The sequence below is a fragment of the Apostichopus japonicus genome, chromosome 3, assembly GCF_037975245.1.
Source record: "Apostichopus japonicus isolate 1M-3 chromosome 3, ASM3797524v1, whole genome shotgun sequence".
Taxonomy (NCBI): Eukaryota; Metazoa; Echinodermata; class Holothuroidea; order Aspidochirotida; family Stichopodidae; genus Apostichopus; species Apostichopus japonicus.
The window spans coordinates 5,516,305-5,531,846 of NC_092563.1; the positions used below are offsets into that span (position 1 = coordinate 5,516,305).

The 15,542-nt window shown below is 36.1% G+C and overlaps 1 protein-coding gene across 1 annotated transcript in view; it reads left to right on the forward strand.

Annotated features, from left to right (window-relative positions):
• The window catches only part of LOC139961276 (C-Maf-inducing protein-like), an 85,024-nt gene that overhangs the window by 55,473 nt on the left and 14,009 nt on the right, over window positions 1–15,542 (forward strand). Inside the window, exons 6-9 of the mRNA XM_071960374.1 lie at window positions 2,047–2,150; window positions 2,475–2,576; window positions 12,866–12,976; window positions 13,406–13,471. Of these exons, the coding sequence (XP_071816475.1) occupies window positions 2,047–2,150; window positions 2,475–2,576; window positions 12,866–12,976; window positions 13,406–13,471 (383 nt within the window). The remainder of the gene's footprint in view (window positions 1–2,046; window positions 2,151–2,474; window positions 2,577–12,865; window positions 12,977–13,405; window positions 13,472–15,542) is intronic.

The following is a 15,542-nucleotide window of genomic DNA, read 5'->3' on the forward strand; positions in this document are numbered from 1 at the left end:
GAGTGTTTAGATTTCAATTTCGATAAGGAAGAGTCCGCATGTGTCAATACAAGGTTCATCTGCCGGACATCCTCGTCCCTAACTATACTCCTCTCTTTATGGTCGTCCTGTTAAATTTCAAGCAGCTCTCAACTTTATTAACAAATCCAAGATCACATTTTATTTACTCCTAGCTGTAATTTATTGGGAAATTGTTCCTCCGCCATTTTCCAAGAAGAAGAGCAATTTTCTTAAAGCCGGAATCGGGTGATAATATATAATTTATCAGTTTGTAGACCTGTAGCGAGTTGATCCATGTTTGGTTGTCCAAACAGCAAAATTTGAATTATCCCACCCCCCCCCTCAATGTAGCAAAATACAAATGACCAAATGTGTACATTGTAGGAGAGATGTGTCAGATTGGTGTAAATAGAGCATCAACATTGGGGAATAAGGTCAATTAATGAATAATTTATCACCTATTTTGGGGGTATTTATAGTTATAGTGCAATCTGGCCGTCGGATGACCTACAAAGCCGATATCAGTTGTCAGGACAGAAATTTGGTAGTCTCTGTTGTCCACCCGACTACCGTCAGAAACACTGCCTGACATGGCAAATAACTTTATATATATACTGTGTCACTGTTAAGGTCAGCCTAATTGACATGGACCACACCAAAGTCCATAAAGGGGTGTCCAAAACTGCTGGATATATAATACAATAAATTGCTGGAATGGCCACCATGCACATGTATCGTTATCTCTGTACAAGCCTCGAAACATGATTTCTTGAAACACACAAAAAAACAAAAACGACCAAAAAACAAGGCACCACCCGGATGCCAACTTTAAAACGATGAAAACCACAAGAAACTTCCATGTTCAATTTATTAGTGATTCCGTGATCGATAAATTATATCTAACATGTCGAGTCTCCAAGAGTAGATCAATCATTGACGGAGATGATTACGAGGCAGTCTTTATGTTTGATCAAACTGCTGGACATTAAAGCTGGCAGAATCTATCATCATTAATACTAGCATACAGAGCAAACCAAAAGGGGAGAGAAACTGGGTAGAAATGTCACGATCTCTTGTAGCTTAACGAATTATTCGAGGAAAACTTGCAACCAGGATTTAATTAATAATTTAAACAGGATGATGATTTATTTAAAAACAATTTTGACGAGTGGTACGTAGTACTGTTTGGGATCTAAGCGATATATATGCGTGTGAGCGGCGAATCCATGTGAAGGGAAAGAATCACCCGATCATGATATTTCGTGATATTCGTGGTGATAATGCATCAAAATTATCTGTCAATATGTCCAGCTCTTATTAAACTCGATTTTTTTTAAAAAAAATTTAACCTTATAGCCATTAATTACTGTAATGGCTATAATCTTGGTAAGAGTAAATGAAGTAAAAAAATCAACTTCGTAAGAAAATCATATGTCTTCAATGATCCCATCATAGATAGATAGACATTTTTCCATAGGTGGAACTACTTAACATTTTAAATACAAGGTTCTTTCAAAGAGCTATGAATATCACCAAACTAATTATTTCAATATCTACCCACAGAAGGCTGTAGTGTGGCCATTTTAGCATATATCTAGAAGTTTTGGTTCTAGGATTTAAGACATGTTGACATGATTGGAAACATGGTGAATCATAGAATCCACTTTCATGATTTCAAAGTTTGCTCATTTTACTAACATCCAGAGGCATAGCTATGGGGTTTGGGGAGGGGATGGGGGGGGTTGAGTGGGTGAGGGGCATCGACTTCCCAAGTTTATATAGCACTTTGAAATGTGGTACCAGATAAATTTGCCTGTTATCCTCTTTGGTTTTAATATCATCTGCTCGATTATGCCTCGGTTTTGAATCATTTTGGTGGCTCTATTTGGAATTGTTCCCTCTTACCGATCAATGATTGTGGAATATGTTTTTGTTAATTTGGTGAAAGTTGAATAAAAGACAAGGCCAATTTATAATTGATTTTTTGTTTTCGTATTTTTTCTTTCTCTCATTCTTCTTGGTTTCCTTTCTTCCTTTTCGGGGCAGGACTTTGGCAAGAATCCTCGTCTGCAAGCATTCGTCCGTGATTTCATCTTGGCGCTACACAGCAAGGAGAACAAAGATGAAGCTTTTAGGCATTTCATAGAATGGTAAGGATAAACTATTTACACTACCTTGTCGTGCTAAAGTACTTTACGTAAGACTTCAAAATGACATCAAAAAGTACTAAGTGGACCAAAAGAGGGCAGCTTCACGGTTGTCATTTGACTAGTAAACAAAAAGCTACGGAAGTCACAACCAGAGTTAGATTCGACGGTCTCTAATAACTTCTTTCCTAACTCACTTTGTTTGTATTTCATGGAAGTTTTTGTAAATACATAAAGCAGTTGCAAGGAAACAAGACTAAAAATCTGCATAAAAGTACATTTTTATAACCCACATGTTTTGATGTTGTTTCTTTCGTTTCTTGGTAGCATGCATGGACCATCTAGCGAGTGCCCCCACCCAAGAGTACTGCCTAACCTTGTTGCCATATGTTTGGCTTCAGTGGCTACTTACTTCCAGGATTCCAACAGGTATGTCAGTTTTCAGATCACCATCATCAGTTATCATACTTATTACCTGCACTGGTTGTGTTTTCAAGGAATATAGGTTCTTCGCTATCCCTTCCTCTCCCTTCACCTTTCCCTCCACAAAAATACAATTAGCACAACATACTAACTGTATTTGGTGTCACTGGCACCAAGGTTTAACTTTAAGAAAACCTGTTAATATACTTTGCCCCCCAGCATGGTATGTTGTCTGGAGTAGCTTTCAAGCACCAAACCAGCCAAGGATTCTATCGGTACATATATATATGTATTATATATATATATATAATCTATAGTTGCTTCAGATTCTGCGGTGGATTATGGGAATAATGCAATGTTTATTTTGTATAGCAGCTTTGAATTTTTGTCTCCTATAAAATGCTATGGTTCCTACAGTGTACAAAATTGTACAAGTATTCATCTTTGCACTTTCGTGTAGCAATACGACCATTGTGCATAGCAATTTGCGATACATTACCAGATCAAATAAATTATTCCCCAGTTGGCGATTCTTTCACTGTCATCAGTAAAGGGAGGATAATAAGTAGATGTTTACATCATTTGGGCAGGGAATAAATAATTCATTTCATGATCCATGATCCATTACAAGCACAAAACAAGGGAATCTTCATGTGGGGGAGGGGGGGGGGGGATTGTTTAAAATCAGTATTTAAATGAGATTGGTTGCTTTTAGAGTTGTAGATTGGGTTGACTCTGCAGAGTTGTTCCATAATACCATCACAGTGTTGCTCTCTCACTTTTATTGGTTTCTCCTTCATTTCCAAAACAGTAATAACAAAACTGCTTCTTCTGCAACATAGTGTTAAATTTATGTTTCCATGTGATCAATATCACTCCAACAAGGTTATTTAAAAAAGAAAAAAAAAGAAATTGGAAATAATATTTAATCGATCACTTATTAATCGTCATAAAGAAACAAACAGGCCTTGATCAGCAAGTGTGTTTTAAAGTGATCCATTTGTACATCAGATTTGGCCAAATTTGCAATCAAAACTTACAAAATACAAAAGTCTCAGCTGATTGATGGAAGTTGGTATTTTCTCCTTGAACTGTAGATCGGTAAATTTGGGAAGGGGGTAGTAGGGTTCGGGGGATTGGAGTGAACATTTCTTTTAACATTGACCTCACTCCTCTCCTACCTGTCCCATCTATGAAAACAGTCATGACTGGAAACCTTTATAACATTCCCCCCGCCTTCCGCTACATCTTGCTTCCTGGACATCGCCCAAACCTTCTCCACCTTTCAAATCTACCATTCCAAAATTGTTCACTTCGTTTTGGCTAAACAGTCATTTTCATTGAACCACTGTTCTCCTCATTCCTAATTAAGAGACCCTTAGGGGAGTTGATTTTTCCAGACAGCATACGAAGAGGGGAGGGGGAGGGGGAGGGGATCCATCAGGAGGCCACAGGGGGCCATATTGAAAGTTTTCATTCTTTGGTTAATCCAGCCGTGGTGTATTTTGTATACGAGTGTGAATAAGTGATATTAAACAGGATTTATTCTGTTTGATCATTTCAGTGCATTCATTTTGAGACAATTTCTGCCGAAAGCCGTCATATCTCCGAGAATTAGCCGAGTGAGGTAGAACATTGTTACTGGTTGAGACCTTCCTTTCTTGAAAGGTTTTGACAACTAGCTACATGCTGACCGTCATCCATGCCAAACTCTCCTCCCACCTTTGTTTATTTGTTATCTGACTCTTGTTTGTTCTTTAGGTTTCTGTGAAGAGTTATTCCCCCTTCCCTAGGCCTCATGTTTACTTTTAAAAATGATTTCAAGCTGCTCCTTTTGTGGTAAATTGTTTTTGTTTAGGGGACAGACTAGCCATTGCTGATAGCAATCTTTGTTGTCTTAAAATCCACAGGGTGGAAAAAAAGGAATAAATGTTTTATCAGTGTTTGACATCATCACTTAGCCATTTCACATCTTCCAGGATCCCCCCCCCCCCTCAAAAAATAAAAAAACATGGGGAGAAAAATTGGAAAGGAAAAACAAAAACAAAATATAGAAATTTTACTATTCTAAATAGATCAGCGATGATTATCAAGAAGTTCTAGTTTTTGCAGAGATTACATTTGTGAGTTGATAATTTAGTGAAATTAATGAAAATTTAACAAATTCGGACGGAAAAAAAAGAAGGTAGTACAGAAGTGCTGAAACAAACACGAAGATGACAAGACTGGAGTGGCCATCAAATATCAGAGAGTCTTATCAGAGCCGTCCATCTTTAGAGAACGGCACAGTAATAATGAATTGAAGTCTTTCACTTCACTTGAAGTATAAATTTTTCCCCCGAGTTTTTTCTGGACCACTCTCTGTCTATATGATTTGGCATGTGCTCAATTCTCACTCAACCCACCTTTGCCCTTTCTTTTTTCTTATAAATTTGGCATTTAAACATGTCTCAGTCCAAAATGGTAATCAGTTCTCGAGTGGTAATCAAGCTAAAAGTCACTTCCAGGGAATAGTTTATCCAGTATCGCATCTTAAAAAAAACCAGCTGCTTTTTGGTTCAACTTCATTCAACTTAATTCACAGGGGTAGTGGGTATTTGAATCAGTATATATGCTACAGAAGTATTTTTATCTCAGTATGATACAGTGTTCTGTCAGCCAGGTTGAATCGATTCTATACAACTTCATTCAACTTAATTCACAGGGGTAGTGGGTATTTGAATCAGTATATATGCTACAGAAGTATTTTTATCAGTATGATGCAGTGTTCTGTCAGCCAGGTAGAATCGAACCTATACAACTTCATTCAACTTAATTCACAGGGGTAGTGGGTATTTGAATCAGTATATATGCTACAGAAGTATTTTTATCAGTATGATTCAGTGTTCTGTCAGCCGGGTAGAATCGAACCTATATAACATTCATTCAACTTAATTCACAGGGGTAGTAGGTATTTGAATCAGTATATATGCTACAAAAGTATTGTTCAGTATGATACAGTGTTCTGTCATCCAGGTAGAATCGAACCTATATAACATTCATTCAACTTAATTCACAGGGGTAGTAGGTATTTGAATCAGTATATATGCTACAGAAGTATTGTTCAGTATGATGCAGAGTTCTGTCAGCCAGGTATAATCAAACCTATAAAACATTCATTCAATTTAATTCACAGGGGTAGTGGGTATTTGAATCAGTATATATGCTACAGAAGAATTGTTCAGTATGGTGCAGTGTTCTATCAGCCAGGTAGAATCAAACCTATAAATCAAAACTGCAATTGGATTGGGATTCAATTAAGTGAAATTCTTATCATATGTGATTGCAGCGAAAGATAAGATGATGCAGCAGTTTTGTTGTTGTTGCAAACACTATAAAACACTGCACGGTACTAAACTTCAGTTTCTCGCTAAAACGATTGACGTAAATGTTCATACTGGGACTGTTTCAGTGGTAAATTATGTTTCTTAGCATCTCAAGAGAGATTTTTGTCATCAGGTTCTTGATTTACGAGTTAAAACTAATTAAGGAAAGTTCCTCTTTGGCATTCGTAGGTTGCTGCTTTAGCACGATCAGTTTGCGTTGAACTCTCTCCTTCCACGTATATGACCTGCTTGTGCCCCCGAGGAAGAATGAACTAATGAATATGCAAAGAAAAATAATTGGAAATCCAATGAATATGTAGATGGAAAGCTTGAGAATATATATGGGTTTTATCAGTAGTCTGTCGGATAGGCTTGTACTCACAGAAAGTGTTATTAAATAAATAACTATTAAATCATTCTATTGAATGTAATGATTCTGGACATGTATGAATTATTCAAGAGAATATTTAATCATTGGAGCTATGAATAAGATGCAAATTAGAAAAATAAAAGTGCGTATGAGTGCATGGTAGGTTTGCAGGAAGGAGAAGAGGAGATGATATCAAAGTGGGGTGGGGGGGCTGGGGGGAGGGGCTGTGATTGGCGTATGGTACAAAGCATGTGTAAGTTGTTAGTTATAGGTTGATTGTTTTCAGAGAGGGAAGGTTTTCTGACCATATAAAGTAGACATTTTTATATGATATATATACTGTAGTTTATTTGCCCTTCAGACGTGTCAGTATCATCTAGCCCCTTACAAATAAATAAATAAAAAGTGTGGCAAGCTTATCCTGTGATCACACAAGATCATAAGTGAAACCCAAAAGAATTAATACATATCAACATATATGTGGAATACCTGTGTTATATTGGAGCCCTTTTTTCCAGGTAAAAATCACATGTTCTCATTTGTTCCTAAAACATGTAAAACTGTGTGGAAACCTGTGAATTTAAAACAAGTGACGTAGTGTGAAAATATGTGTTTCTAAGTGTGGCAAACCTGAGTCAATCTAATCCTATAGTTAATACAATACATAGACAGCTTGAAATATTCTGTGTCACAGAAAGTCCCATTAGTTCCCACAATTTCACATACTGAATTTCCTTTGCCGCAGGTTATCACAGATTCTCGGATCAACCTGTTTTGTATGGTTTCCACACTTTTTCTCTCAAGGGGGTCGTTCTGTCCTCTATATCTAAACTGTAGCCAGCTGTCTTGCACTGAGTTGCCAATTTCTATCAGTGCCAACAAATCCAACACGAATTATAACTCGAGGCAAGATTGCAGTTGAGCCAAAAACCCACTTTTGACTTTATACAAAAAAAATAATGTTTAGTTCTGTTGAAATGAAACTTGTCTAGGGAAGCATATTATTAACTGAACTGCATTCAGAATGTTTAAGTATTGAAGCACATCAATTCCTAATATAAGCAAAAATCAAACCCAACATCACACTGCATTAGATATTAAGAGAGGTTTGTCGTATATATATAGATATTGGCTGTCTTTGTACCTGCTGACCTTTGGCCACACCAGACCATTTCCATCCCGACGAACAATAATCGGAATAACAAACTCAGCAGCTCCGGAAAAAAATCGATGCCGATTTCACGGAAAACAAGCAGCCCGTGTAGCAACGAGATGCAGCAGCTGACCTGAGCAAGCGAATCCTTTATTCTCTGTCCTGGAAAAGTAGATTTGCTGATCAAATATCTGCTGAGGAGGCATGAATAATTTGTTTGCTTGTAAAAAACCTTGCATTTAGCACTGTGCTGGATGTGGCATCGTGCCCACGACAGCTTTGGACTTCTTTCAGTTTTTCTTGTTTTGTTTTTTTGTCTTGCCGAGAACGTTTTCTCGATGCAGTAAGCCGAGATAATACTCATTAACGGCTTTATTAGGATTGCACGTATCGCTTGCAAGCATGATACTACTTGAACTTTGTCCAAAAAAAATTGATCTGTTTCTCAGATTAACCAAGTCTCATTCAGGCTTTTTTTTTCTTTCTCGTTAAGGAAAACCGATTTTGTGGAATCCAGGGAAAGTTGTTTATATTGCACATCTTTTATGCTCATTTTTTTTAAATCGTATTTTTTATTGAGTTATTGAGATGAATCTATCCTCCTTATTGTAAAGCAGCGATACTTCCAGTAAATCTAGTACATGCTTATTCTGAATGGGCTTTTAAATTCACAATCCGGTTCTTGGGTTCAAATTCTAGGTAGGCGTACATAGTTTATAGTCGGTATTCCCACGTTAAGAGGAAAAGGTTTTTGTTTTAGGTACAAGTCTTGATCAGATAATGCAGGAAACCTATAAACCTTTAAACTGTTACAACTTTTGAAGTGTTTAAGGATCACTTTAGTAAGCAGATTTTAAGTCATGATATGTCATATAGCCCAAAGAAAGAAAGAAAAAAAAAAATGATAACAAATGAGTTTCTACAAAAATGAAACCAAAGAAGAAAACCAATGGATCAACAAAACCAACAAAAAAATGACAAAAAATTTAGTTACATATCATATCTGACAAAAAAATGCATGAAAATTTGCAATTTCATCAGAATATTGGAAATCCAACCAAATTATATTCCTTCTTAAAGGTACACATTAAAGGGAAAACAATTTAGACTAAAATTTATTACACACAGCAAATGGAAAAGTTCTAACACTTTGATGCAACTCCCATCTTGATAGTTTGTCCACTTGCTGAGATTTAAAAAAAATTAATTCCCCCCCCCTTTTTTTTGTCAGATAAGTGCAGTACTCAATTATTTGCAGATTCATACCCCGGACAGCGCCATTAACAAATTGTTTTCCATTAGTTTGAACTAATTGTGCACATGAGGATACCCCTAATTAATTGAAAATACTCTCCATTTGTGATGAAATCACTTGAACACACATTACCAATATTAAATAATGTGAGTATTTTTCCAAGATGATATAATTATATCAAATTTTTCATGGAAATCAAAGACAGTTGACTGGGTGGTCCATGTTATGATATATTCACAAATAACTATTGTGCAATAAAATTAATCAATTGCAAGAATTTATATCTCAGCAACGAGCTGTAGTAAATGTGAGTTAATTTAGTGATGTGCTCTGTTTCACAAACTCTGTGTTTGTTTTCTTAATTCTCATCCTTAATTATCCCTTGAAGCCTGCAAACACAAAGGTAGAAAATAAACAAGAGCAATGCTGGCCCTTTGCCACCATGGAGAGAATCCCCAGTAGAACGTTACCAGGAAAAGAAAAAAAAATTGTTAAATAATCATTAAATATATACTTCTAGGAAATTTACAGACTACCCCCAAAATACATTATTAGACCACTGGTTTTAAGTGCAAGTGTCACACATACAATGTTTGGTTTGGTTTTCTCAACAACAAAAATGCAATGTCATACAAAGGTTATTGAAAGAAAGACTTGCGTTCAAGTCCGAGATTTCTAAGTTTAAAGACTTTGTAAGAGTGCAAGCGAGATATTTGTCTGTTGAGGTAGAAGATTTCGACCTTGGGATCTAACCACTGGTATGACGGTGTAACTTAATTCCACATTGCCCTATTAAACTAGCACCAGCTATTGGGATTTTTTTCAGTTACTCATCTCACTGCACGTACGTCATCGGTACCAGCAGAACGTACTGTTTTGGTGTTTTGCCTACAAGCGTTCGTATTCGACTCTCGGCAGAAATTAGAAAGAAAAGAGAAAAGAAAAGGAAAGCAAAGACTCCATGAGGAGCGAGATGCTTTTAACAAAATGACGTTATTGTGTATCGAACCATTTGCACTTTCCAATTCGTCAAAGATTTTTTAATTTTTTTTTTCTTAAATTGTTGTTTTGAAATAGGACTGATTTATACAACCCTCTTATGTAAAGTACACTCTTAAGTTTATAATGACCTGTGAAATGATCTCGAATGTGACTGTTAAAAACCATCCACGGGAAAAGTGCATCGTACCTTGGGCTCAGTGCGATGACGTGATCAATTGTTCGATTGTGATTGGCCTTGCTGGATTGTCAGTGCAAACTCCTGGTTTCAGAAATGAATCTTAATCATTAATAGACCGTCTTTAAATACATTATACGTTTTTTTTTCATAACTTTCACCTTTCAATCAACATAAATTCAACTTAATTCTGTTGCTGCAAAACAAAAATTATAAATTTGGAAATAGGCAACAACAAACAAACAAAATTAGTAAGGAGAGAATAAAAGTACAAAAATGAATAAAATAACTTTAATTTGCACACTATTTCTCTTCATTTTCAGTTTTTCATTTACTTTAGCTGAGATGTCATCTCAGAGCTCATACCTTATCTCCCCCCCCCCAATCACCCCATGCCCCTTCCCATTCTTCCATATATATATATAACAGATATAGCCTAGAGAGAGAAAATAAAAACCAAACAGTACCATTTATACATGTGGTACACTAGCTGCTAGGCATTTTATCTAACTACCTTTTAAACCAACAATCTCCTTTGCAATAAATTTTTAAAAATCCTCTATTATCTTGTCACACGTGTATTATTCTCTTGCGATGTAAATATTTTTGATTAAGAGCAGGAAAGGGATTGTGATCTCTGTTATAGCTGTTTCCTGCTTATTTTATCTTCTATTATCTTCATCCTCTTAAAGCTGTGGTATAGCTTCCTGGTATTATTATCATGGCAGGTAATTTAATTGTCAGCTGGAGAATAACATCTATGTTAATATTATCCTTTGTCTTGGCTGATTGTGCTACTCGAAAAAACACCATGTACAACCAGGACCGAAGCCAAAGGATTTCTGAGTTGGAGTGGCACCAAACATTTAAGGAGGTGCACAGTACTTGTGTTGTACGCATGATGGTGACACAGATTGGGGGTACTGTAGTCATGATGGGGTGGGGGTTGGGGGCTGGTAGGGGGATGTTACAAGAAGTGATAGGTTTTGTAACATTACTTCATGGCTTTACCATTGCTTGTGCATGTTAGTTTGATATAAGAGTATAACAAATGGTGGTTTCTAATGAATGCAAAATATACTCTTAATTGACAGACTTTGCATTCTGGTGTAAGGGTATTACAAACCATGGTTACTATTGAACGCAAAATATACTCTTAATTGACAGACTGCATTCTGGTATAAGAGTATAACTAACCGTGGTTTATAATGAACGCAAAATAAACTCTTCATTGACAGACTGCATTCTGGTATAAGAGTAAAACAAACCGTGGTTTATAATGAACACAAAATATACTCTTCATTGACAGACTTTGCATTCTGGTATAAGGGTATAACAAACCATGGTTTCTAATGAACGCAAAATATACTCTTTATTGACAGACTTTGCATTCTGTTATAGGGTATAACAAACCATGGTTTATAATGAACACAAAATATACTCTTTATTGACAGACTTTGCATTCTGGTATAAGGGTATAACAAACCATGGTTTCTAATGAACACAAAATATACTCTTTATTGACAGACTTGCATTCTGGTATAAGGGTATAACAAACCATGGTTTATAATGAACACAAAATAAACTCTTCATTGACAGACTTTGCATTCTGGTATAAGGGTATAACAAACCATGGTTTATAATGAACACAAAATATACTCTTCATTGACAGACTTTGCATTCTGGTATAAGGGTATAACAAACCATGGTTTCTAATGAACGCAAAATATACTCTTTATTGACAGACTTTGCATTCTGGTATAAGGGTATAACAAACCATGGTTTATAATGAACGCAAAATATACTCTTTATTGACAGACTTTGCATTCTGGTATGAGGGTATAACAAACCATGGTTTCTAATGAACGCAAAATATACTCTTTATTGACAGACTTGCATTCTGGTATAAAGGTATAACAAACCATGGTTTATAATGAACACAAAATATACTCTTTATTGACATACTTTGCATTCTGGTATAAAGGTATAACAAACCATGGTTTCTAATGAATGCAAAATAAACTCTTTATTGACAGACTTTGCATTCTGGTGTAAGGGTATAACAAACCATGGTTTATAATGAACACAAAATATACTCTTTATTGACAGACTTTGCATTCTGGTATAAGGGTATAACAAACCATGGTTTCTAATGAATGCAAAATATACTCTTAATTGACAGACTTTGCATTCTGGTATAAGGGTATAAACAAACCATGGTTTATAATGAACACAAAATATACTCTTCATTGCCAGATTTTGCATTCTTGTATAAGAGTATAACTAACCATGGTTTATAATGAACACAAAATATACTCTTCATTGACAACCTTTGCATTCTGGTATAAGGGTATAACAAACCATGGTTTCTAATTTCTTAATTTCATTGTCCTATTTTGGACAGGAGGACTGTCACTCATCTGTCCCTTAACATTAGAAGAGAGACAACAAAATAATAGCTGAAGTGAAGTTTAGACATAAATAAGATCGAGAAATACTTATTCATCATCAGCACCCTCTCGCCCCTCCCTCATTTCTATTTTTTTTTTCATTTTAAAGAGATTAAACACCTCTGTCCTCCTTAACAGTCCTGTTTCCAACCTCTTCCCTTACGACTACAAAGTTTGCTTATCTCCCTGATGGTGGTAACTTTATCCTTGTACTATCATTTTGTAATTTGCTAAAGTCTGATTGTAATATTCATAGTGGAATTCTCAGTAAATACTTTTTATCTGGTTTTTTCTCACTTTTTGAGTCTCCTCAGTATATGTATATTTATTACTCCAGAATTGTATTAGCTAGTTTAGCCTGAAGCCTTTATATACAAACCTATTAGCATTTTGAGTGCAAGGAGACAGAAATGATATGATCTGTGTATGGTGTTGTTCACCTGAGAAAGCAAAGAGCAATATTATCGATAGAGTGTGCGACGATGCCAGGTTTGATAATGTCAATTCTTTCGTCGTTTCCGTCAGTTTCAGAGTACGGGCTGATATAAACAACGAAGAGAGCGACAGTTCTACGGACGAGTCTGTCCTGCACGATGAAGACGTGATGATGACATTTCTAAGAATGTTACAACTGACGTAAGTAGAAATAAATTTGAGGTCGTTTTATTTGCTTTTCCATGTTTGCTTTGTCATTCTTTGTCCATGAATAGAACACGTGTTCAGATTCGTTAAAATTTTGTCTTTTAATTGGGAAAAATTAAGAAAGAAAAATAAAAGTGAAGAAAAGAATGAATAACTAATGATGGGCAAAGATACTCATGTCTAGTGATCATGTCAATTATGGAAATATATAGCTAGTAAAAATATACAATATAAACAAAAATGAACAAAATAAGAACCTTTTTTAAACCCTGGAGTGTAGATAACGTCCAACATTTGTCGATAACATTTCCCTATCTGACTACCGTCCAGTGTTTCCAGATGAATGCAACCATTGCTGATCTAACAATTTAGTGTCAGAGGAAATGATTTCTTCAACTCATTTTTGTCCTCTTTCCACTCTAGTGCTGACTTTGATGACTGGCTGCCAGCACTCTCTGGGATGTTACTCCCTATTCCTTTTCCTAAAGTGTAAGTATATGCACCCATATGGTCTCTTAAATGGGGGGTGGGGGAGGGGGGGTGCTCAAGAGGTAAAGCACTCTCTCTTCTTAAGGGTGAATGCCAATTCCTTTTCCTAAAGTGTAAGTATGTTCACCCATATGGTCTCCTAAAAGGGGGTGAGGGGGATGGATTTCAAGGAGTAAAGCACTTTCTCTTCTTAATGGTAAGTGCCGATTCCTTTTCCTAAAGTGTAAGTACATTCACACATATGGTCTCCTGATGGGGGGATGGGGGGGGGCTCAAGGGGTAAAGCACTTTCTCATCTTAAGGATGAATGCCAATTCCTTTTCCTAAAGTGTAAGTACATTCACACATATGGTCTCCTAAAAAGGGGGGTGGGGGGGCTCAAGGGGTAAAGCACTTTCTCTTCTTAAGGATGAATGCCGATTCCTTTCCTAAAGTGTAAGTATATTTCACCCATATGGTCTCCTAAAAAGAGGGGGTGGGGGGGTTCAAGGGGTAAGGCAGTTTCTCTTCTTAAGGGTGAATGAGAAATTGTCTTGACTATTCATGGAAATGGCAGTATCTCATAGTAATTTTTCAACTTTCAAATCATTGGCATCAAGCCAATTTTCAACAATTTGAAAGATCACAATGCTACATGTTGCACAGTGGATAGTAAACAAGTAATATAGAGACAGAAGGAGAAAAGAAAAAAAAGAAACGTATCATTTTCTGCTTCCACTTATTTGTCACTTAGCAAATATTATCATATTACTTAATAGCTGCTGTCTTCCTGCAATTTGCCGTTCGTGCAATCAGTTAAAGAGTGAACCGTGGTCTCCCATAAACATAGCGCTTCCACATTTGACATTCTCAATCCCAGTCCTGACATTTTGAGCTGTTATTTTGCTCACGTCCGTGATGATAATATTTTACGGTATTTATTTTGCGATCACAGTTTCTTGGTGCTTCCTAATGAAACCATGTAGGAAATCATGCATACTATCTCGAGGCTATATAGTCAAATCGTTTCTATGCGAGGTCTCACATGCCGTGCGAATCATTTAATCACCGTTTCTAAGTGGAGAGCTATAAAGGGGAGAATCGGGAGAATCGAGTCTGACTAAACTTTACTTCATCGTAGTGGTGTGAAAAAGAGAACCCTTCCTTTCCAAGTTGGTGTTGTGTAATGTAGTGACATTAAAACTGTTTTTCGACTGTTTAAGTACTTTCCTTGTTTCTAGTATCATATTCACCGTGTTTCATATATCCCTTTAAGTTTCCATCAGACAATAAGCCAATGGAGAAAAACACACACCTCTCAAGATATAGATAAAATTCCATAGACTCATATAGACTTCCTTAATACTCTATAAAACAAGGTAAAATATCATATATGGCCAATCGGGATCCGGCATATGAAAAAAAAAGAGAGAGGTCTTAAAAAAACCAAAGCTCAAGACCTACAAAGAGCAGAAACTCTGCGAAAAACATATCGCCTTGCTTTGGTACGAGCTAAAGAGACTGTGTATAGAATAAACAAAGAAACCTTGATGATTCGGTAATTAAATCATAATAACGAGCTGCTTCTGATCATGACATAGATTTCTCTTCATCTGCATCTATAGTCAAAGTTAGAAATCCTCTGACACTATTACGGTGTGTGTGTGCCGCTAACTGCATTGCAAGTAGAATTCTAGAATTGAGTTAAGGGCTAAAATGTGGAAATAGGATACATGTATATCGTAAGTGGTTCAGATATCTTGCATGGATTAATGTAGCTATTTGCCCATCGTCATTAGCGCAAGTATTGACTTATCTTATCTCTCTGAATTGTGAAATGTTGGAACAAATGATTTGAAAGTCACTTAGTATTTTAGTGACAGTAAGTGATACGAGATCTACGTGAAATGGGTTTGAAGTGAGTCTGGAAAGACTACTTTCTTTTTCTCTTTTTTTTTTTTCAATTTCATTGATGTATGAGATAAAGTTTATTTCTAATTGACCTTTGACACCATATGACAATCTTATTGCCTTTATTTCTTGCAATGGGTTTTTGAGAAAAACGAATAAAGAAAAGTGCAACCAATTTTCG